At 35.6% G+C, this 25,686-nt stretch overlaps 1 protein-coding gene across 2 annotated transcripts; it reads right to left on the bottom strand.

The window, feature by feature from the left end:
• Positions 1-814: 814 nt before the first annotated feature.
• Positions 815-23,900, bottom strand: rxfp2b (relaxin family peptide receptor 2b). Of its 2 annotated transcripts, none has more exons than XM_055196875.2 (18): positions 23,517-23,900; positions 21,633-21,767; positions 19,846-19,923; positions 18,315-18,420; positions 17,224-17,295; positions 15,753-15,824; positions 15,055-15,126; positions 12,905-12,976; positions 12,673-12,747; positions 9,631-9,702; positions 9,330-9,401; positions 9,138-9,209; positions 7,193-7,264; positions 6,782-6,853; positions 5,288-5,517; positions 3,499-3,909; positions 1,797-2,015; positions 815-1,413 (listed from the first exon to the last, which is right to left on the bottom strand). In XM_055196875.2, exons 1-18 carry the CDS (start codon positions 23,605-23,607, stop codon positions 1,151-1,153), a joined length of 2,256 nt encoding a protein of 751 aa, XP_055052850.2. In that variant the 5' UTR covers positions 23,608-23,900; the 3' UTR covers positions 815-1,150. The 2 variants fall into 2 exon arrangements, with proteins under 2 accessions (XP_055052850.2, XP_055052849.2); XM_055196874.2 differs by having other exon boundaries at positions 21,633-21,770; positions 23,517-23,899.
• Positions 23,901-25,686: the final 1,786 nt, after the last annotated feature.

Below are 25,686 nucleotides of genomic sequence, written 5' to 3'. Positions count from 1 at the left end.
TAATGTTTTATTTTTAATACTAAATTACATTAATGAAGACTAACCCCATATTTGTTTAATCAATCCCAATAGAATAAAAACAATCTTTATTATGGCTTGTAAAACAGCTGAGGACATGTAACAGTCAAGACCACCTAAACCGAGACCAAGTCATGACCAAGACCAAGACAGGCCGAGACCGAGACAAGACCAAGACTTTGAAGGGTTGAGACCAAGTCAAGATCAAGACAGGCCGAGACCTAGACCAGTGCAAGTCACTGCATTAAAACACTTATGATAAAATGTGGAATATGAATATTAGGCCCTTCTCATGTATGTGTATGCCAAGAGAGAAGTTGATAACATAATAATAAAATAATAATAATAAATTGGCACCATAAAAATCAGTAAATTATAATAATTATAATAATTATTTAATAATTAATGATAAAAAATTATTTCGTGATATGCCATCAGTTGTGGTCTTTAAATAAAATTCTGAGTCCTCTTTATCTGAGACCGAGACGAGACCGAGTAAAATTGTGGTCGATTTGAGACGAGACCAAGACCTTTAAAAATTGAGACCAAGACCGATCTCGAGTACTACAACACTAACAAGACTATCAATTGAGAACATGAACTAATTTTGACATAGCCTACTTGCTAGTGCAGCAGTCAACATGGGTAAAACTTTAGAAAGAGTAAGCACCAATTTCTCTCATTGCCTAAAAACCAAAAATATTACTAAAATATTAACAATGTGTAGGGATTTTTCATTTTTTTTCAATGAAGCTAAAAGAAACTTTATACATAAATAAATACTCTACAAAAATGACACACATATACAAATATCTGTCCACTTTATTCACACAGTTTAAAAAACAACCAACACTCTGCCTCATAAATAGATGAAAGATGAAAACCAATCAAGTGGTAGAAGATCATCCCTTTAACTTTTGGCAACAGTCTAGAACAGCATCTCGCTTTTTTGTTAAATAGCAATGTCCCACCATAACATCTTCAGGTACATGATCAAGCACAGACGACTGTCTGGATCTCAGTTCTCGACACTGAGATTTGTCAGAGCAACACCAGCAAGCTTTAAAAAATGCATTTAAAGCCTCCAGCGCTTATGTTCCACTCCGTATTTCTCCATGTATGTAGCGCATCTTCATCTATAACTGGAATTAATGTCTAAGATAGATGTTTGTGGATTGTAGCCACGATGGTAGTAGGAAGATCTTGATGGGTCCATGTAGATAACAGAGCTGGTGAGGCTTTTACGGTCCGGTTTAAGCTTTGGTTGTCTTTGCCAATGGCACCATAAAAGTTCCACCTGCTCTCTGAAGAAGCTGGTGGTCAGTGTGTAGAGGATGGGATTTAAGGCACTGTTGATGGGGAGGATAAAGATCACCACCCATGACGTGATGGTTCCTATACATAAGAGAAGAGGCGATTTAATATAAAATATAGTATATTATACTTTTACACGTAAAGAAGTACAGCACTTCTCTACTGTGCACCTCTGAATGAATCTTAGTCTATTTTCTCACAATATGTGCTTTTTCTTGTATAATATAAAATTAATTGAATAGTTTTTCTAAACAATTTCTTTACAATCTGCATGCCACAATTATAAATACATTTTTGAGCCTGTGGATTGTGTTGTAGCATAGTCACTTCAAGATAGTATATATATGGCCTAAATAATACCATACTAGTGACAGGTAAACTAATGACAGGTTAAGTTTTCTGATGGTTAATGAATCATTTAATATTTAATGTTTTTTTCCCTATCATGCATTATGCAATCTAACCTGGTATCTCAAATTCCAGCAGGGAGAGGATTTTGACCAGGAATATGGGAATCCAGCAGAGGGCATCAGAGAACACAATGAAGAAAAACCGGTGCGCCATGGCTACATCCCGGTGCAGCCGTCCACGCAGCTCTGTGGCATTGATGCCTGTCTTATAGATGGAGTAAAACATGCTGGAGTACGAGATGACAATGATGAGGAAGGCCACCAGGTTAAGTCCTATGCAGATATAGACATAACACATGATTAAACAACAGCAGACATTGCAATGCGCGGACACACACAGGTCACAGCCGTCTCTGTGCTGTGGCTGGAAGACTCATAAACTGCCGAGCATCATGGGTAATGTGCCAGAAAACAGCTTTTATCAGATGTTTATGGTTAATGCCGTAAATTACTGAGTGTAATTAAAAGCAAATCATTGACTGTCGCCATTTAAAGGGATAGTTCACCCAAAAATCCATTCTTTTTTATATCCATTTTATTATTTTTTCCTACTACGGAAATGAATGGGGCCTCTAATCAGTTTGGTTATAAACATTTCTCTAAATATCTTACTTTGTGTTCATCAAAAGAAATAAATGTATACAGGTTTGTAACAACAACAGAGTGAATAAATGATGACAGGAAGTTCATTTTTGGGTGAACTATCCCTTTAAGATTTCTGTCTCTTCACTTGTGATTATTTTAAAAGGTTGTATTCTAAACCTTAAAAATGTATTAAACTTTATCTGCAGAAAAAAGAGTCCAAAAAATTTTTTTTACAGAATAAGTCTCTAGTAACTTAAAGGACAAGTTCGGTATTTTAGACTTAAAGCCCTGTTTTCAGATTGTTTATGATGAAATAGAACTGTTTTGACTGAAATTTGGACATATTTGAATTTATTGAAAGGATAGCCCCTTGAGATGTAACATCTCATTTTCAAGGGGGTCCCAAAAACATATGATGCTGGCCCTAGAATTTTCGGGTGTTTCTTGTATCACCTCCCGCCTCTACAATGGGTTTATAGGTGCACAGGAACAATCCTTCCTAAAATGCATTAAACTTTCATTTACAAAGACGTGAAACTCAGCGAGTGGTCAGGGGTGTTCACTGATATGCTCACACAAAAAATCGATGCAAAAGATGCTTTCTAACAGGTTTTATTGTAGTTTTCGTCCAACTCCATTGACTTGTATTAGATGTGCTGTGAGGTATGGTATTACTCCGCGCCGGGACCGTTGTTTGTATTCTTGCAATTGGCAAAGGTGGATTATCGCCACCAACTGGGCTGGAGTGTCTATTATTCAAGCTCTCAACGGAAGAATGTACGGGTGTGAGGCGTTTGGAAAAATAGGTCCACCAGTTTACAACGAATAGTAAAACACCTGTTGGAAAGCATCTTTTGCAGCGATTTTTGTGTGAGTATATCAGTGAACACCCCTGACCACTCGGTGGGTTTCACGTCTTTGTGGATGAAGGTTTGATGCATTTTAGGAAGGATTGTTCCAGTGCACCTATAAACCCATTGTGGAGGTGGGGGCTGATAAAAACAAATACCCCAAAATTCTCGGGGCAGCTGCATATGTCCAAATTTCAGTCAAAACCGTTCTATTTCATCATAAACAATCTGAAAACAGGGCTTTAAGTGTAAAATACTGAACTTGTCCTTTAATTACTAAATCTAATATTTTTTACGTATATGACCAATAAAGACCTCACCAAGAAAAATTCCAGTAGAATATCCTTTAGCAGCTGGCTTTTCCAGACGCTCTGAGTGAAGTGGAAAACATACTCCATTGTGTCCATAGTAATTCCCAAACATCTCCTCATTGAGGAGAGGCACGGCCGCTATAAAGAGACCCAGGAGCCATATGGAGGTCAGGACAACACACGTTTGACGCTTGTTTGGTCGCAGGTGGCTAAAAGGAAAAACGATGACCAGGAATTTCTCCATGGTCAAGTAGGTGAGCAACATGACGGAAACTTCAGAGGACAGCATAGCCAGGAAACCGATGGTACGGCACTCCAGGCTGTCCATCCAAAGCTTGGCGTTCTTGTTGTACTCGCCGCGAAACTTCACATCAAAGATCCCCACGAAGAACAGATAGACCCCCATCAGGCAATCTGCACCTAAGCATTGTTACAAAGAGCACATCATTCGCTGGTACATGTCACCCAGTCTGTAAAAACCCAGCTAAAGTCATTTTCACAAGACTTTTTTAAAATGTCAAATAAGTCTTTGGTGTCCCCAGAGTACGTATGTGAAGTTCTAGCTCAAAATATCATATAGATCATTTATTATAGCATGTTAAAATTGCCACTTTGCAGGTGTGAGCAAAAATGTGCTGGTTTTGGGGTGTTTCCTTTAACATGCAAATGAGCTGATCTCTGCACTAAATGGCAGTGCTGTGGTTGGATAGTGCAGATTAGTGGGCGGAATTATCCCCTTCTGACATCACAGGGGGAGCCAAATTTCAATTACCTATTTTTCCACATGCTTGCAGAGAATGGTTTACCAAAACTAAGTTACTGGCTTGATCTTTTTCAAATTTTCTAGGTTGATAGAAGCACTGGGGGCAGATTTCACAGACTTATAGGCCACACAAGCAGTTGCTTTAGGTTTTTTGCACATAAATGTATAAAATGTCCTTTTCAAGACACAAATTTGCAATGCTAACAGAAATCTGAAATATATATGCAGGTCAGAAATATATTTTTCGGAGACGTTGCACGATTGCATAACAGAAGCACAACTGCCAATCACATTACAGGCCAAATTGGAAGCTTTACTACGTAAATCGAGGTGTATTGATTCATGGCACCAACTGAAGAAATCCAGCCAACGGTGGTCAACATCAAAGTCGTACAAGAAAGAGCTAGAATTGATTACTGGATGTGATTGTAATAGAGAGTGAATCCTGCGTATAGGGAATTGTGATAGGGTTATAGATTTTCTGTCCAATCATGACAGCCTTTCAAGGCTGATGTCAGCCCATACACTGTCAGCAGTGAAACACTTCGCTTATAAGGGACATTCAGCCAGTGAGGCTACAGAACAGGAATTTTTATAGAAAGACGGCACGTCCAGCACTAAATAATTTTGTCAAGTGTAACACACCTATACGATTGCTAAAACCATTAATGAGTTACATAGCGAGATGATTTTTTAACACACAATTTTTAGGATCAAAGAACATTCAACAGACTTTTATAGCTTCCAAAATGTGCTTATACATAATAAAGAGGACATTACTGGAACAGGTACACTTATCATTTGAGGGTCTGGAGACCTAGAAATTTGTTCTTCACAAGTACCAGCTGTCTCTACCTGCGTCACAATTTCATAATGGCAGATATCCAAATATAGCAAATACAAACCTATAAACAGACTGTATGCCCATGCTTTTTGAATATGTTTTTGTATATAACTAAAATGGATGCAGCACACCCAAAAAGTGAGTTTAAAGCAAAGGGATGTGTAGATCAACTCTATATCTTTGATACTTACAGCATAAAACTTTAATGCAGAGAGCATGCAAGTTGTTTTCAGCCCGCACGACCGTCCGCATGCCGATGACGAAGAGGTTTCCAAAACAGGTTATGAAAGCTATGACCCACACAGACACACGCAAGACGACGTTAGCCAGCAGATCTTCGAAAGAAGAGAGCCCGTCTGAGTTCGGTTTACACTTCCGGACGTGTGGGGCGTACGAGCAGTACTGAAACGTCTTAAAATATCTGCAGAGAAAACTTTATGTTAATATTTAAATTAATATGTCATATTTTAAAACAAATATTTAATGTATTTAAACGTGTAGTTATTTACATAATGCTTTGATAGATCCATCACTAGAAAGTAGGTAAAGTGTGTAATTTCTTGTACTGTACCAGTGGAACCAAACAGGTCCAAATAGATTTTTTTTTACAAAACATTATGCTTTTTAAAAGATTTGTATGTAGCTTTTTTTTAAAACAAAAGCATAAAAAATTGCATGCTATTTAAAAATATTATATATTACATAAATAATAAAATAAACCATGACTTTTAAAAAAACTTTTTTTTTGCAAATTTGATTGATGCTTATAATGTTGCTACACAACTACACATTTTCAAAACAATAAAATTAAATTTTTAGAAAAAAAACAAAACAATAAAATACTAAATAGCACATAATGTGACGCTGGACCACAAAGTCAGTCTTAAATATACATTTGTAAGATATTTGCAGTAAAAATATCCAAAAACCACTAGGCCAGTGTTATATAGTGTTATATTTTTTTTCAGTTGATTACCAACAATATCTCTAATGTTTTCAGCTACTTGTAAATTATGAGAAAATTGTATCTTACATATTTATACATATTGTAACTTTAAAGGCGGAGTCCACGATGTTTGAAAAACGCGTTGGAAAAGGAGACGGGCCGACTACCAAAACACACTTATAGCCAATCAAATCAAATCAAATGCCGGGTTGCGTATGTGTGGGTCGCGTCTATCAACAGAAGGTCCAGATTCTATTGGGGTAGGGGCGTGTTTGTTTGGGTGATTTCAAAAATCAACATTGGCTTTCAAACATTGTGGACTCTGCCTTTAAGTGGCACAGGTTTATTTGTAGCAAAAGCTAAAAATACATTGTATTGGTCAATATAAATTTTTATTTTATGCCAAAAATTATGTAAAGATTAAGTGCCATGAAGATATATTCTACATTTCCTACCGTAAATATATCAAAATTTTTATTTTTTGTGAGTGGATTCAGTGCTAAGGAATTCTTTTGGATAACATCAAAGACAATTTTCTTAAAATTTAGATTTATTTGCACCTTCAGATTCCAAAAATATTGTCCTACTAAACCATATTTATTCAGCTTTCAGATTATGTACACAAGTCAATTTTATAAAAATCACCATTGTGACTGGGTTTGTGGTCCAGGGTCACACATATATAGTGATGTACATTATAACATGAGTTATTAAATCTAAGAGACATCAAGATATTTACATGTAGGAGAGGTTATTCATTGGCCGAAACATTAGTGTCTGGATGTTTGGTATCTCCACTCCCTCCAGGCCACTGTAAAAAAACTGTTTTAGAATTCATTCGCTTTTATCAAGAGCCTTTGGTTATGCTACTGATAAACGCTGACCCGGCCTTGTTAATGTGTTGTAAATACTGGAATTTCAAATTCTGTCCCACAGCCCTACTGTCTGTTTGTTTACGCTTTATATAAACACAATCTGCTCTCCAGTCCCAGACAAGCCACAAAGATTAATTTAATTCATGCGAGACTAATGCTCTGATCCTGTTTTGAGAAAAAGCATTCAAAATAATACATTTGTTTTGTGATCACTAATTATAATGGACATTTTTGTTGTCGGAAAATCTCTAGAGAGTACTCAAAAACAGACTCACAGAGACTGGAGCTGAACTAGATGGTTGAATTGACCTGGGTGGATGTGGTCCAGTGGGTTTTGAGAGAGATTCCTAAAAAAAGAGAACACAGACGGTAGAGCAGTTGTTGTAACACACAAGAGCAGCATGCATCAGAAAGTTATAAGATGGTAAAAGTATTAAAATAAAAGTTTAAAAACAAATACAAAGAGCTCAGATGCAAAAGCCGCTAAACATTTCTAATTGCATCTTTAGTGATTTTGCAAGTATTGACTATGTCTCGTCCAACTAAGTGTGTTTTTTTTAATAAAAAAAAAATCTTGCATGCACTTAGAGAGTTTTGTTGGGAAAGAAAGACAAATTTGTGATCCAGCACCACAAAACCAGTCATAAGTAGCATGGGTATATTTGTAGCAATAGCTAACAATCAGTGTTGGGTGTAACTAGTTATTAAGTAATTAGTTACTGTAATTTAATTATTTTCCTCTTGTAAGGGATTACTCTTATTTTTCTTGTAATCTAATTACAGTTACTTCTGATGTAACTAAATACTATAATACAATAGTGGATTTAACAAGGTTTTAGTTTACAATTCTCACTATAAACTGGTTGATTATTGGCATTAATTAATGAGATGTTGGCTGTTTATTAATACTTAATAGCACATATATTAATGCCTGATTCTGCAAAACCTTATTCTACATCCTTAAAGGAATAGTCTACTCATTTTCAATATTAAAATATGTTATTACCTTAACTAAGAATTGTTGATACATCCCTCTATCATCTGTGTGCGTGCACGTAAGCGCTGGAGCGCACTGCGACGCTTCGATAGCATTTAGCTTAGCCCCATTCATTCAATGGTACCATTTAGAGATAAAGTTTTTAGAGCTACATTTTATGGCGTAATAGCACTTTTGGGAGTACTTCGACTCGGCGCAGTAACACCCTCCCTCTCCCATTATGAGAGGGAGAAGGGGAGCGGACTTTTCAGGCGAGTCGAAGTACTCCCAAAAGTGCTATTACGCCTTAATGTGCTATTAATCGCGATTAATCTTTGCCCAGCACTTAATTGGACAGCTTTAAAGCGATTTTCTCCATACTAAGATATCTTCCCAAATATTATGGTTGTACCCTAACAAACCATACATCAATTAAAAGCTTTTTATTCAGATTTCGGATAACTGAGTTATGGTCTGGCAAGGCTTCATAGACAAATCATTTCCAAAGGGGCGTCACCAACGGACGTCTCTCAAATGCCTCTGTGTCCAATTGGATAGACCTAAAACCAATCAGAGCAATGAAGGAGATGACGTATGCAGAGCTATATCAGACTTTTGCTGGATCCAGTTGGTAAGACAGTGATAACTTTTTTTTAGATATGAAGGCTTTGAGTGATGTTCTGTGCTCGGGTTTTAACGAAAAGGAAAAGTTTAAATCGCTTAAAACGAACGCGATAGCTGATTCGAACGAGTTGTCTGGGTTTTCCAAGGCTAACGTTTTCCAGGATCACATTTGTTAAATACCAATGAAATGACTAAAGTGACATATGTGAAAATAAGGCAGGGGTATTATTGACGAATAACCTTTACATTGCCATTAAAGTAAAATGAGTGAACCTTAACATAACAGCCTGATAAAAAAAACTAATTTACAAGAAAACATGTCAGACGCAGCTACAGTAGAGGGTTTTGCATCTGAGCTCTTCATATGAACAACATTGAATCTAAGAGATATCGCACAGGACATAAAAATCTGTCATTATTTACTCAGTCTTTGGTCCCCATCCGATTTCGCTGTTTATAGCAGTTCATCATCTTACAATTCTGCTTTCCTTTTACATTTTACTAAAGATTGAAAGCCACGTGGTTTGAAATGACATGAGAGTAAATGATAACATATTGTTGTTTCAATTCACAATTCTTATTCAAAACCTTGAAATTTTCACTTGACAGCTAATACTCACAGAATTTGCAAGGATGACAAATCCCTGAATATACCGATTGGCAATGCCTGTATTAGATTAACAGACAGATCCCTGTAAAACAACCAGGACATATCAAATGCTTAAATTTCACTTTGTCATTAATTCAATTATATCATCTATCTATTCTATTCTTTGTTTTCATGCATTGACAGCAATGTCTCAGTCACTTACAGGTCTCCCAGCATGCGCAGGGCATGAAAAGTGTTTTCCGGCAAATTCTTGATGAGATTATCCCTCAGTGACCTAAAGATCAGCAGGGATACAGACAGAAAATCACAAAACATCATTTACTTAATCATTGCTTTGTAACTTACAGTACAACACAGTCAATCTACTCAGTGTTACACTGTATCTAACATTTTTTTTTTTTACAGTATTGGAATAGCATATGAGTTATATAATGCATGGTTTGACTTTATACAATAACAAAGTATATATTATTTGCTTTTTAATTCTATTTATTAATACTCACAGCACTGTTAGATGTTCACAAGTGAGAAATGTTGACATGCCCACAGTCTTTATACGGTTCCCCTCAAAGTCCCTTTAACAGAGCATGTCATTATAGTTAAAGGAAAATTTCGTAATGCAAAAAATGCTGGCCACAATACAAACAGTACTTTTATTAAATGTAAAACAGACATACTGACATGAATTATTACACTGTATGATATTAAAGTAATATGGCAGCTAGTCTTAGAGGATTTGCCAGATAAGCGCAAGGACTGATAAGGAAAATCCTTATCTTCCTTGTGCATTTTCTTGTCAGTGACGAACCTCTTGCCCGAACAGGGAACGACAGTGTATTAGCAACCGTACATACTGTTCTTGTGCTACACGGAGATGATAGCAAAAAAGACAAGCACCATGTACCCTAGTATTTTTACAGGATTTAAACCAGCATCCTATAATATCTACACTGTGTGCTATAGGTCTCCGACTAAAGCTTGTATGAATTTGTACTAAAAAACCCCTCTCCTAACCCACCCCTAACCCCAACGTTACAAGAGCGAAAGCAAATTGTCCAAATGTGGTCATACAAATTATTACTAATTAACCAACTCGTAAAATACTCACAAATTTCCATCTTAAACAACAAAATAAAAACAGTATAAATTTAATATTAAATGTATATGTGTATTTCCACTTACAATTTAACAAACAAGCAAACAACTAACATGATCTTGATGAAACAATTTTAGAAATCTTAAAATTATCATTTAATGAGTTCCAAGTAGAACTTTCATGATTCCCAATATATTGTAATTCCAAAGACTGCATTCCAAGAGCAATTGCATCACGGACAGCACGGCTAAAGGCTAGTAAGGCCGTCCCAATTCGAAGGATGCTTAAAATGGAGCCTCAAAGTGCATCCTTATTTCCTCGAGCCTTATTTCCTCGAGCAGTGGTCCCTAACATGGTGCCCGCAGGTACCAGGTTGCCCCCACAGAGCCTGTGAGTTGCCTGCCACAGCACATTCTATTAATAGCCTCAATGTTAAAGGATTAGTCCATTTTATTTTAAAAAATCCAGATAATTTACATCCAAAATGTTGATGTCTTTCTTCGTTCAGTTGAGAAGAAATTATGTTTTTTGAGGAAACCATTCCAGGATTTTTCTCATTTTAATGGACCCCAACACTTAAAAGTTTTAATGCATTTTAAAATTGCAGTTTCAAAGGACTCTAAACGATCACAAACGAGGCATAAGGGTCTTATCTAGTGAAATGATTGTCATTTTTGGCAAGAAAAATAAAAAATTCAATTCAATTCAATTCAATTTTATTTATATAGCGCTTTTCACAATACTCAATTGTTTCAAAGCAGCTTTACATTAATAGAAGCAGTAAAAGCACAGAAAAACGACAGATAGCACAACATAATACACAATAGCATAAGCAGTCAAATTTGCTGCGGCTATGACGCGACATTATGAGCGAGCGTATTACTAATGTAACGTCTAGGAGAAGAAGCTAAGTTAAGCCCAAGCAGGCTACCTCCCCGGGGTAAAAAAACCCCTAGGAGAAAAAAAACAAAAAACCCGGGTTGTTTAGCCGAGGAAATAAAAATAAAAAGTCCTAGGAGGGAAAAACCCTTGGGAGATATACATGTATACACACACATATAAACGGATAAGGAGCTTAAGCGGAGATTAAGCGGAGATTAAGCAGAGATGCACTTTAAAAATATGCACTTTAAAACCACAACTTCTCGTCTTCCTCCGGTCCTGTGACGCGCAACCTCATGTAATACGTTATCACGTTAAGAGGTCACGGATGACATATCGAAACTCCGCCCAAGTGTTTACAAGTGTGGAGAAAGAGGACCGTTTCGACGTTGTTGTATGTCAACTGATACAAATTAATGTCTTTGTGTCAGTTTATTGTTTAAAATTATCCGCAAACGTGCGTTTCATATATGTAACACGTGACCTTTCCACGGCATTATGCAATTACGCAAGGTCGCGCTGACTCGTCACACAGCCAGAGGAAGAAGACAAGTTGTGGTTTAAAAGTGCATATTTTTTATTTTTCTTGCCAAAAATGACAATCGTTTCGCTAGATAAGACCCTTATGCTTCGATTGAGATCGTTTAGAGTCCTTTGAAGCTGCGTTGAAACTGCAATTTTAAAACTGCATTAAACTGCATTAAAACATTTTAAGTCCATTAAAATGAGAAAAATCCTGGAATGTTTTCCTCAAAAAACATAATTTCTTCTTGACTGAACAAAGAAAGGCATCAACAATTTGGATGACATGGTGGTGAGTAAATTATTTGGATTTTTTTTTTTAAAAATCGACTAATCCTTTAATATATTTTATTACATATCCTTTATATTACCTTGGCCTCTTTTATGTATGTTAACATTTTTAACAATGATAAAACATATCAACAGGTAAAATAAAATTAAATCAACAAGTAAAACAAAAACATTTTGAGTAGACCATATAAAAAAGTAGCCCTCCAGATGTTTTATGCATTGTGGTAGCCCTTGTTCATAAAAAAAGTTGGAGACCTCTGCTTTACAGCCTAGGCCAAGATTCATTGCGCATCACATTTAAAGGAAGCAACCTTCAAATTGGGATACAGCTATTATTTAACTCTTATACAAGTGGAGTTAAGATAAACAGTCAAAAGTATCTAGCAGGCAGTCAGATTATCTCTGTGGATCTCATTTTAAAGAAATTTGATATTTGAGACATTTCAAACATGCCTGTGCTTTATCTATCAGTCTATTCATTTAGGCATGCCACGCATCCTTTTGCATCCATATGCGACACGTGCACACGCGTCTTGACAACTGGCATCACAAGTGTACTGCAGTCTGTTCACTTCTCTATTCTCTACACACTCCAATCTTATGAGTCTTATGAGCCATTTTTAAAGAGTAGCAACTGGCAGCCCTTTTGCAAGTCTCTCACAAGCCAATTAATACAAGGTCAGAAAGCCCCATGCTGTAACCTGCATCACTTAAGGTATGTTATATAAAAGAAGAGATAGTAGGAGATACTTACAGCCAGCTGAGGAAGGGCATGTGGGTGCAGAGTCTGTCAGAAGGCAGCTGCTCTATAGAGGTGTTCACCATTGATCTAGACAGAGCAATTACATGAGGTGATGAACCAGAGAGAGCAAGTGTTAGTTAAGAACAACAACACACTTTGCATAACACCATTCATTTGACTAAAAGCAGAAAACAATGTTTATGTAACACTTTATAAATAAAAATAAATAGACAAAGACACTTACAGAAAAAAGAGGGAATTCAGGCCGGTAAATGTGTTCGCTGTAATCGTTGTTATAGGATTGTCATCCAAAATTCTAAATGAGAAAAAAAAATTTGAATACTAGCCACCAGCCGGAACAATAGACTAATACATTTTGTTGTCTTGTCCTAATTCACCTTGAACATGCTTCAGTACAGATACGTTGCTGTCCTGCTGTCAGATTTAATTTTAAAGCATTGTGCTCAAGTAAAAGTAATGATCTTATGTTATAAATGTTTTATACTTTGAGCTTAAAGCAATACTCCGGCCAAATGTCATAATGACCATTATCTTTCAGACGAACACATTTATTTTACTAAATGTCCTTGCTTTTCCAAGTTCTTAATGGTAGAAATCAGGGATAAGGGGACAACTTCTGACTTTAAATCCCATGGAAGTGCATCCATTCTTCACAGAAGTAATCCACATGGCTCCAATGGGTTAATAAAGGTCTTTTGCAGGTAACCGATGAGAATTTATAAGAAAAAGATCCATATTTTAAACTTTATAAATTATAATAACAACATGATCTCATGAAATTTGTGTTATAGTCACAGAAAATTTGATCACTTTATCCGTGTCACGGAATTCAGCTTTTATCAGTGACGGGAGCACGCACGGATGTCTTTTCCGTGTCACTCCCACGGATTTCTTGTGTCATTTATGTATTGTTTTCTCATTGTTTTTTCCTATTTTCAAATCATTGTCGCTTGGGGTTAGATTTGGGATTAAGGTTAGGATTTACTTTTATTTATTGATTTCCTCATGTTTTTCTTCTGCTTTTAAAACTATTCTCGCCTGGAGTTGGGGTTAATGTTGGGGTAAAAATTTAACAGAAAGTGATTCTAACCCCAAGCGACAATGGTAAGAAAATAGAAAAAAACACTGAGAAAACAATATATGAAAAGACACAAGAAATCCGTGGGAGTGACCCAGAAAGGACATCCGTGCTCCTGTCACGGAAAAAAAGCTGAATTCCGTGACATGGACATGGATAAAGTGATAAAATTTTCTGTGACCATAGACGGTTTCAGCAGTAACAACACAAACAAGCGGCTGTTGTGGTCCGCATGTAACTTCCGGTAAACTACGCTATGAATAAATAACAACAAAGTTCTTTAATCGTAGTTAACAAGCAAAATAACAACACATAGATTACCTAGAAAACCAAAACATTTGTTATTTTCGAGAAGGCATTTGTTCAAGAGATCAGTTTAGCAACGAGCCAGACCATTAAAAAAATGAAACCGGAAGTAATGTTCGGATCCAGACGTGTATCGCGTCAGCGCACGGGCGTCCGATGAAACCATGAATTTTCATAAGATAAGGTTGCATAGTAACTAGCTTCCAATAACAATGCCATCTTGGACCCGGAAGATTGATGAGAGTCCCTGTGCAACGTACCCATTGCAACGAATGCTCACTATGCTAAAACTCTCCTGTGAATCTTGAGTCCACGATGGCATCGTTACTGGAAGATAATTATTACAGTATATAAAGTTTAAAATATTGATATTTGTCTTACAAAAATCGCACAGATTTCCCCCTTTATTAACCCCCTGGAGCCATGTGGATTACTTCTGTGAAGGATGAATTGAGGTTAAAAGTCAGAAGTTGTTCCCTGATTGCTCTTCTACCTTTATAAAGCTCAGGAGAGCAAGGAAATTTACTAAAATTAATCCAAATGTGTTTTTGCCTTAAAGATGATAGACATATGTATCTCAGATTGATTGAGGGTGAGTAAAGGTAATTTTAATATTTGTCTGGAGTATAGCTTTAGGTAACCAGGGGTATGTTTCCTGTGTAGTGACATAACCAACATACAGTAGTACGATGAATCAAATTAATGATGTTTCCTGAAACCTTATGGTAGCGTGTTTGGCCATTGTTGCACCTCCATTGTTGGTTTAACAACACAAAAGTGTAAGTAATGATGTTACGCTTGTGCTGGAATAATTTCTGTGAAAATCAAACTAATGCCATTTTAAGAACAGATCAAACTTGAAAAAAAACTGACGTTCACGCCTATATGCTGTATGCTTTGTACATGCTGTCCTTTTCTAGTGTAGACATGGGGTTAAGCTATAATAGGCAACTCTCTCTACATTCTGGTGAGTTTGTGGTTTTACTCACAACCACTTGAGTTTATGAAGATCCCTGAACACGCCAGGCGGAAGTAAAGAGATGCAGTTTTGGCTCAATGATCTGCAAAAGAAGACAAAGAGTTAAAACAGACGATTTATTTTAACAAAACAACTTCTTTTTATTTATCTTTATTAATGTATGCCTATCTTCAACAAGTTAACATGTATTATCAACATAAACTATGTAGAAATAATTAATATAATCTCTGTTGCTCAGCGGCAGTAATTGATTGTTTCCATGCAAAAAATGACATTCTTACATAGTATTTTTATCTTGTTTTCAGTAGAAATAGCTAAAGATTCTTAAATCAAGATACATTTTCTTGATGAGATAAATGACCTAAGAAAATGAGTCGTTTTTAGACAAAAATATACAATTTAAGTGAATTTGTGCTTAAAACAAGCAATAATATCTGCCAAAGGGGTGAGAAAAAAAATCTTGAATTAAATGTTAATTTAAAGAGTAAACTTATTTCATTTTTTTCTTACCCCATTGACAGATATTTTTGCTTGTTTTAAGCACAAATTCACTTAATTTTTTTTGGTTAAAAACTAGACTTATTTTCTTAGGTCATTTTGCCCTTCAAGAAAATACATTTTGATTTAAGAATTTTTAGACATTTCTACTAAAAACTAAACAAAAATACTATGTAAGAAAGTCATTTTTTGCAGTGTTGGGGCACTTACAATTTCTGTAGCTTGTATAATCCACTAAAGGCCTGGATGGAAACAGTGGCAATGCAATTATCCTGGAGGAAACTAGAGGAAAAAAAACAATCTGCAATTTGGGCAACAGGTGGTTGTGTTAAACATGTACAGTACCGAAAGAGGGGTGAAGTGAAATCTTTCTTCTTGTAACAGAAAATTTCACTACGTACTTCAATCCTTATTCAAGGAACTCATATGCAAAAGCCGCTAAGCGCCACCTCCATGAAAAATCAGATAATGATATTAACTGAATGCTCTCTGCATGTACGCTCATCAAATACTTAATGGTAGAAATCAAATACTTTCACATCAAATCTACTTAATCCCGGCCTCGGGCCATTAAGAATTATCATTAATTCTTTACAACAAAACATATCAGACACACTTTTAGTTTAGCATCTGAGCTCTTCATTTGCTGATTTGGTTTAAAGCAACACTAAAGAGTTTTTGCTCGTTGCTCCCCCTACAGGTTGGAAGCGGAATTGTCCATTACCACTGTCTTAAATAATTTAGCCAACTGCAGCAAAGCTGGCTCTGATTGGATTGTAGGTCTGCCGTAAAGCAAGTTTTTGTAGTTTTAACTGGAACTACAGGACCGCGACCCGACGGTTGGAAACTTCTTTAGTGCGGCTTTGGCCGATAGAGGGCTGCAAAGCGAATGTGAAAGTGCCGTTCACCCTGTTTCGAGTGGATGAACGACTGAAACTTTTTTGGAAAAGTTATTTTAAGGTAAAAAAACTCTTTAGTGTTGCTTTAAAGGGGATTGAAAATAAGAGAGAGTGGATTCTTTCATTGTAGGGTTGTAAACACACATTTATGTCCAAACACCTTGTAAAAGTGGATGTGCATAATATGTGCCCTTTAACACTAGCCCCTTCCTAAAATAAACAAATAATCTAAACACTCGTCGCCATAATTTTTATGTCTTTCTACACCAGTTTGTTCTCTGAAGCAGATCTACTGGTTTTTATAATAGGGTCATTAATCAAAAGATACCATAGCAACAAAGGGAATCCATGGTTTAATGTCATGCTATAAAGAAACCAGCCAATATCAACAATCAGCAGCAAGCTCGATTTACTGTAAATGAAAGTGCCAATGGCCTCATAAAAAGCTTGACCAGGTTCAGCAGCAATCTGACCTTAAGCGTTAATCAACTAACTTCATTCTTAGTATTTCTGTATCACTTAATCACTTAATGTCACATAAACGGAGCATTAGTGAAACAGACTGAGAGTTTTATTATTGGAGACTCTGTGTTGATTTCTTGTCTCATGGCTCATTGAGATCATTGTAACACAACGTTTTACAGTCTACCTAAGTGAAGTCGTATAAAATCAATTGGAGTGCTAAGATTGCTTTGATACATTTAATTCCAACTTTGGGCTCTACCTGAACGCTACCGATGGCTTAGAGAGGCAATAGGCTGTAAATTTGTATTCATACTTACAGCCGCTGTAGTTGTATGTATTTGATGAAAGCCTCGTCGGGTACTATCCGAATCTCATTGCTCTTTAAAGACCTGTCCAAAAACAAATGGCAAGTCACACATTTAACACTTAATTTTTTTATAAATACTACATTTTTATTAAATACAGTCTACTTCAGATTTCCACTCTGTTAATATAATCTTTTTTTGAAGACAGTCTACTTCAGATTTCCACTCTGTTAATATAATCTAATTTAGCCATAAAACATTTAGGGCAAGGTGCTACAAAAGGTTCTTTACAGTGATGCCATAAAAGAGCCATTTTTAGTTCCCAAAAGAACCATTCAGTCAAAACATTTATTACCTTTTTATAGTCAAAAAAAAAAAGTTCCCACTATGGAGAAGTGGAACAGAAAGGTTTTTTATGGAACCACACAAGCAAAAATGGTTCTTCTATCGCTTTGTGTTGCATCTTTATTTTTTAAGACTGCACTGCAAAAAATGATTTTTAAGAAAAAAATTCTTAGTATTTTTGTCTTGTTTTCGGTTAAAATATCTAAAAATTCTTAAAAACAAGCAAAACAAAAATCTGCCCAGGGTGTAAGCAAATTTTTCTTGCATTTTTCTTGAATTTAGTGTTTAAGAAAAATTTTCAAGATTTTTTACTTACCCCATTGGCAGATTTTTTTGCTTGTTTTATGCACAAAATCACTTAAAATTGATAAAAACTAGAATTGTTTTCTTGGGTCGTTTTGCTCATCAAGAATAACCATCTTAATTGAAGAATTTTTTGATATTTTTACTGAAAACAAGACAAAAATACAAAGATTTTTTTTCTTGAAAATCATTTTTTGCAGTGTGTAATTGTAACTTCACATTTACTTTCAATTGAACCTGTACGTTTCCCACAAGCATCGTTGCTAACCTGTCAGCAACTTGGTTGGCAATGGGAAATTGTATAGCAACCAACAAAGTTGCTAACTTATTTAGCAACTATGCTTTTGGGAAACGTACCCCTGATCATCAACTATAAGACTACCAGCACCAGCCATAAAAAAGCACAGTACTAATCTGCATGCTGACCATACAAAATGAAAACGAATGCCGCGTACAGGGAGGTAACATTTGTTGACACTTGCGGGATGAAATTCAAACTGACACGAACGCAGTGAACCTCTGTGTTAATGCACTGGCAGCGATGAGGGTACTGCTCCACATCTTAAAGACAAGACGAGAAAGAGAAAAACATACACATAATTTAATACAGAAAGTTCTGGGTATGCAAATGAGAAAGGCTGAACTGGCTTTGAATATGCTATGCATCTGAGTTTCGGTCATAAAAAGTCATACAAATAAATTAACATATTAATAAAAAATATCTTTAATGTGATTTAATCACGTCCTAAGAGCAGGGCCAAAAATAAACACCAGAAAAGTGCCAAATGCAAGTAAAATCGGCATTGTCAGTCGCCACATTTTTATAAATTCTAGGCACGGCGCTAACAGGTGTTGTCGACTATGTGTAGCACACCACGGACCAATCGGTGATTATTACATCAAGTTATAGGGAGAACAGTCGAGAACGAGTCGAGAACAGTGCTTATGAATCACTCTCGACATCATAATCCGATCACTTTTGCACAGCGCAATGGGAAGTTAAACTCCATCAAATTGGAAACGTGGTCTAAAATATTTATGGCCGGCAAATTTTCTCAAGTCACCGGCAGGTGTAGCAAAAGGTTAGTTTTAGGCCCTGCTTAAGATGCTAGTATTACATCATGGTGAAGTCAAATGCCTGGTTTCAGAGACGAGGCTTAGCTAAAGCCAGGACTAGCCTTAGTTATATTAAGATGTTTAAAGAGGACAATTCACAAGACTTTTTTAAGATGTAAAATAAATCTTTGGTTTCCCCAGAGTGCATATGCAAAGTTTTAGCTCAAAATAGTATAAAGATAATTTATTATAGCATGTTAAATATGACCTTTTGAAGGTGTGAGCAAAAATTTGCCATTTTTGGATGTGTCCTTTTAGATGCAAATGAGCCGAGGAAATGCAAACGCTGATTGCCATGGTGGTGGTTTGTTGAAATTGAAACTCAATTGTGCTGTCAATTATTTTCTCTTTTTCTCTGCACTAAATGGCAGTGACGTGGTCGGATAGTGCAGATTAAGGGGTGGTATTATCCCCTTCTGACGTCACAAGGGGAGCCAAATTTCAATGACCAATTTTTTCACATGCTTGCAGAGAATGATTTACCAAAACAAAATTACTGGGTTGATCTTTTTCACATTTTCTAGGCTGATATAAGCACTGGGGACTCAATTATAGCACTTAAACATGGAAAAAGTCAAATTTTCATGATATTTCCCCTTTAAGCATCTTTAATGAGCATCCTATATAAAAAGACGTTACTGGTGTGTATTTTGAGACAAGTCAATGGAATTGGCATATTTTAAGATCTGTCAGTGCAGGTTATTTTCATGTGAGACATCTCAGACGTGTTTTAATCTATGACTAGCTTTAAGCCTTGTCTGTAAAACCAGGAGAAGAAGTTTAAATTTCCAATAAGCCTCCGTCACATTTATAACTTTTATGATGACAACTCTCTACAATCGTGTTCCTGAAATTAAGTGCATTTCTTACGGCAGTCTGTAGCAAGCTCTTGTGGATGAACTCGTTTGAATGTCTGGTCAAAGAGGTCTGCCCAACCACTGTTATCTCCTTTGGAGAGATGGCAGAGGATTCGACGATCAATAGATAGAGGTCAAGTTGAACACACACAGAACACAAGCGCATGTAGAAAACAGACACAAACAACAATGTTAATTAGGGCTTTGCAATTATTGAATAAAATTGTTTGTACGAATATGTGACCCTGTCTGTGAAATCCAGACTATATAGTCTTATATCTAATAATGATATTAGGAGCATCAATGTTTAATTTCACTCATTAATTTTCACTCATTCATCTCTGAAAGCCTATGTTGACATTTAAAATCACCTAAACAAACACCCCACACAGATACGCAACCCAGGCAACGATGTCGGTTAGTAGACACGCCTCTTATTGCTGATTGGCTACAAGTGTGTTTTGGTAGTCGGCACGACTCTCTTTTCAAAGTGTTTTTCATAAATCACGCACCCGCCTTTAAATTCAACTTTGACTGGTCTTTTACTCTAATGGTGCGTTCACACCAAACGCGAATAAAGCGCTAAGCTTGAGTGAATTGCATGTTAAGTCAATGCAAAAATGGGATAGACATCCTACAGCTTGATTCACACGAAAGAGGTGGTGAATGAAGCGATTCACACAAATGTAGTGTTTCGGGCGTTTAAAGCACGTAACCCATGATTCGTGTGAATCGAAAAATCTGAACTTTACCGCATATTCGCACCGCATTAACAAATCAGGAGCTTGCTCTAGTAGTGACGTGATTACTTACGACGTAGCGAGCAAAGGCAGAAATACAAAACAACAATAAAGGACAAAACGGAGCTGTACGACACATCTTCGTACTTTTATAGAAAAAAGGAATAAAAATGTACTTGCTTGGAAGAAAGTAAGTGAGGAGGTTGGACAATCTGGTAAGTTGTAAAAAACGCTCTTTACTTAAAGGAATAGTCTACTCATTTTCAATATTAAAATATGTTATTACCTTAACTAAGAATTGTTGATACATCCCTCTATCATCTGTGTGCGTGCACGTAAGCGCTGGAGCGCGCTGCGACGCTTCTATAGCATTTAGCTTAGCCCCATTCATTCAATTGTACCATTTAGAGATAAAGTTAGAAGTGACCAAACACATCAACGTTTTTCCTATTTAAGACGAGTAGTTATACGAGCAAGTTTGGTGGTACAAAATAAAGCGTGGCGCTTTTCTAAGCGGATTTAAAAGAGGAACTATATTTTATGGCGTAATAGCACTTTTGGGGGTACTTTGTACTTCTTTTAAATCTGCTTAGAAAAGCGCTACGTTTTATTTTGTACCACCAAACTTGCTCGTATAACTATATACATACTGAGACAACAAGCTAAGTAAAGCCGACAAAGTGAGCATATTCGCATCTGAATTTCACTCGAATGATGCAAATTTCACGCGTGAATGAATCGAGTTAACTCAAAATATTGATGTGTTCAACTACGCATGAATAGCACGATTTATTCACCTTATTCGCGTCTGGTGTGAATGCATGCCCGGTTAGTCAATATTGAAAATATTATCATACAATGTTTAAACAATGTTCTTTACATTATGTAGATAACAGTACAACACAAATATGACTTCAGCTGGGTTTTCACAGACTAGGTCACATATACATAGTATACATTTCCACAGATCATCATAAAGTTATATACTAAGTTTGATATAAAAAGCACTCTCTGTGTTTTGTTTGAGAGTGATTTTGTGTGTGTGTGAAAATGCTCTTACCACAGTTGTCCTCATCGGCTCCATTAGGACAGTCATTTTGGCCATTGCAGTGAAGAACCTGTGGCAGACAAATGCTCACATTGCCACATGGAAAGTGACCCAGCGGACAGTCTTCTTCAGGCCTGCTGTCCGACCCTGCTGTTTAGAGTACATATAAGAGCACACTTTAGCTGTTAAGGTTTATGTAAAAGTACCTTTTAAAATCATCAATATTCATAGTATAATTTAAGCCTTTACTCAGTTACAGGTAATAATTAGCGAAAAATACTCTTCACAGAGAAATAGAGCCAATTTGCCGATTATAACCCATTTCCTTCTAAATCATTATAGCACTTATCCGGTACTTCTCTATATATGTGACACATGCTTCAGAGACTGGAACATTAGGCTGGAATATTCATACGAGCAATGAGCTCCAATCAGTGCAAATCTGCAATGCAAATTTTTGACAGTTGCACAACTTGCACCGCACTATGTCTTAAAAAAAGGAAGAGAAGAATATAGCATGCAAATAAGCAGAACGAAGAGAAATATCAAACAGTCACCCCTCTCAATTTTTTTTTTATAAAGTTTCTTTACATACACTCTATGCTGGGTTGTTTTATCCCATTGCTGGGTTGATAATTTTAAATACCAGGGTTTTTTAAACTGTGAGTCAGGACCAACTTGTGGGTCACACAGTGGGACAAGGTGGGTCACACCATCATTTGGCTTTAGTGTGAATGGCACAAAAACATTTTATCAAACTAATAGCAAGCGATAAATGATTTTGATGAGATTTGGTATTTTGATATTGCAATTAAACTTACATAACATTTCAATCTAGTAAATTCTAAAAAAAAGAGAGAAAAAAAGTGTTTCTTGATATTTCCAGTAAAATGTTATGTTTATGTTGGTGGGCCCAGGCATGGATTGTACCTATTTAATTGAGTTACGAAATAAAAACCCTGGTAGACAAACCCAATTGTTGAGTTAACAATAACCTAGAAGGTTTTTTGGCAAATGCAAAGTAAGAGAGTGGATTTAATCTATACATTTCTCTCTGTACTATGTGCATTCCCTTGGACCACCAAACCCATAACATTTGGGTTGCTCATCCAGCACACTACCAGCTAAGCTACAGGAACACCTGCATGACTTGTAAACACATATTTGAAACATTCGTGGTTTGAAGCAACGAAGCATTTTTTTATTATTTACTATTTTACTCTGTTTTAATAAAAACTTAAAATCAGTCAAATATACTAAAATCATTTGTATTAGCAATAATCAATATTGATATTTACAGTTTATTAGCAGCTTATTAGCTTACTGATGCAAGCCACTTATATAAGCCATTGTGTTAGCAGATAATAACAAAACCCTTGGCATGTCACCCAGATTTTAACATAAATAAAGGCATCATGCTTTATTTAAGGCAATAAAAAGTATCTTAATTCTTATTTAAAAGCAATATCTCAACTCAATATGCGACTATTTGTGATGGTTTTAACGGAATGCTTTTTGACATACACATTTGTATACATAATATGCTTAATTATAATTATATGCTAAAATAATAATTCTTACAAAATAATAAAACAATATATTCTTTATGAAGTGCAGTTTAGAAGATAATTCAACACTGTATGTTGTCTTCAATCATTTACAGAACTTGAAAAAGATTAATTAAAAAAAATTACTTTTAAATCAGTGATTTATGGGAGTTAGATATAAAGGGAATTTTAAAAAAAATTACCTCACAGACTGACCTATTTTTGTATGTAATTTATTTTGTGTATAATGCACATGTATTATATTGTATAAACTGTATTATATCTATTTTATTGTGTGTATATACAATTGTAACGCATAACAACACAGCTGGCATTGGAAATGTCTTACCTTTGATCGTTGATATCGATACAGCGGAAAATATCCACATCAAAAGTAAATCCAATGAAAAAACAGTCTTACCAGATTTAACTGATATCATTGTAGCGCCGTGGCAGTGGAAAATACCCACATTTACATTTCCAACTACATTTTACCCAAACATATGCTGCTGAAATGGTTTATCCAAGTAGTTTCCAAGAAATGCATGATGTCGTTATCTTATTAATAAGAAGAAAGGTGTTTTGTGACTGACCGCGCGAGGATCAGTTTCACGCGCACAAAAGCTAGCGGAGTGAATCGAGAGGAACACAGGTGGCAGTGTATAATCTCTTAAAGGTAATGCATGAAAAAGTTTGTGCAGCTGGTGGGCATGACAAAGAGAGAGACGGAGAGAGACTGAGAGAGAGGGAGAGAAAGATTGGAGCTGTGTCCGGCTTCTTGCAGAGTATGACATCATAGAACCGCGAGAGCGATTCGACAGCGCGAGTGTTACTTTGATGTCATACGATATCGGTCTGCGCATCTTCATTACTTTGTTCGCCAAGTGTATGAATTATTGCTTGTATTGCTTTTATCCTTATTTTAATATTTGAATACGCACATTTTGTAGACTTCTGTATACTTATGTACATTTTCATTTAATATAGCCTATATATGGCAATAAAAAATATGGATTATTGCTCACAAGCTACAGGCAATATCTTATTTCTTGTGTTGTGAATAATATTATGATGTTAATGATAATACAAAAATACTTTAGTAAACAGAAATTAAAGACTTTATTATGTACTAGTGCTGGGCAAAGATTAATCGAAAGCAAAATAAAAGTGATTTTTTTTGCATACTATATGTGTGTGTACTGTGTGTAATTATTATGTATATTTAACCGCACACACATACATATATTCATTTAAATATATATATTTATATAATTTTTTAAAAATGTATATATAATATAGAATATACAAAAATCTAAATAAATATATACACACATGTAAATGTTTCTTAAATACATACATGAATGTGTGTGTAGTTATATATACATAATAATTACACACAGCACTCATACATTAGGCCAAAAGTAACTTTTATTTTGTATGCGATTAAGCACTATTATTTACAAACACTGAAAATTATTTACTATAGTAAATTATAGTATTTGCAAAACTTTGTTAAGTTATCATACAGAATTAACTATAGTGAATTGATAAACTGTAGTAAATACTTTGCAAATGTGTCTAAGAATTTTATGACAGATTACTATAGTAAATGCTTAAGTATACCATAATATTGTATAAGTGTTGTATAATATTGGAATTACTTAAAATAAACAAATGCATAAATGTCCATTGGTGTTTACTCATACAGATTTTTAGTCTCATCTCAATGGACAAAGACAAGGTCAATGACAACATCACAGAAGACGATTTTGTATTTTGAGACCCTTTTGCATTGTTTTTATCCAAAGCCAGTGAACTCTTTTAAGAAAACACCATGTTCTGACCGGTTCGTAAACAACTGTGATAACATTTTAACCTTTTTGCGGTCCGTCCGTCAATACTGATAATAACAGCTCCATCAGAGCCATTAGGCCAGGCTTATTTTTACAAAATCAAGTTTATACATGGATTCACTTAAGAGCTGCTCACTTAAATCCAAAAATCCAACATGCATGAAAAAGGCTGCTAGCAATAAACATGCTTTTTATTCACAAGACTAAAATAACTCATCAGCAGCTGATCATTTAGTACTATTTGTTCCTGTATAGCTTTGTTGGTACAGCATTGTGATATTAGTGCAAAACATCATGGGTTCAAATCCTACTGTAATAATAAAAATGTGTACTTTGTAATGCACTGTAATTCGCTTTGGATAAAAGCGTCTGCCAAATGCATAAATAAATAAGAAAATTTCTAGGTCACTAATTAAATATGTGCACATTTTTGACATTGGTTTGTCTTCTTTGTTCAAAATGTCAAACCTTGTTTAGACTGATGCACACAAATGCTCTTTGGAAAATGACTCAAATCATGCTGAGAAAGATGGATAATCATATTTTGCAAACACAAAGAAAGTCCATGGCCGCTTACAAGGCAAATACCACTGTAGGTAATTCAGATATTTTCTTTCTGATTAAGTTTTATTTCTTTACTCTAATTTTATTAAATAATAAAATATA

The sequence above is a fragment of the Misgurnus anguillicaudatus genome, chromosome 24 (genome assembly GCF_027580225.2).
Source record: "Misgurnus anguillicaudatus chromosome 24, ASM2758022v2, whole genome shotgun sequence".
Classification (NCBI taxonomy): Eukaryota; Metazoa; Chordata; class Actinopteri; order Cypriniformes; family Cobitidae; genus Misgurnus; species Misgurnus anguillicaudatus.
This window is presented reverse-complemented; position numbering and strand designations above follow the sequence as displayed.

Excerpts from the sequence above, each read along its gene's own strand:
- rxfp2b (XM_055196874.2), bottom strand. The coding sequence starts at position 23,607 with ATGATATCAGTTAAATCTGGTAAGACTGTTTTTTCATTGGATTTACTT. Across the intron at positions 19,924-21,632 it reads AGCCGATGAGGACAACTGTG|GAGATAACAGTGGTTGGGCA; the intron begins GTAAGAGCATTT and ends ATCTCTCCAAAG. Across the intron at positions 6,854-7,192 it reads CTAGTTCAGCTCCAGTCTCT|TGGCCTGGAGGGAGTGGAGA; the intron begins GTGAGTCTGTTT and ends GTTTTTTTACAG.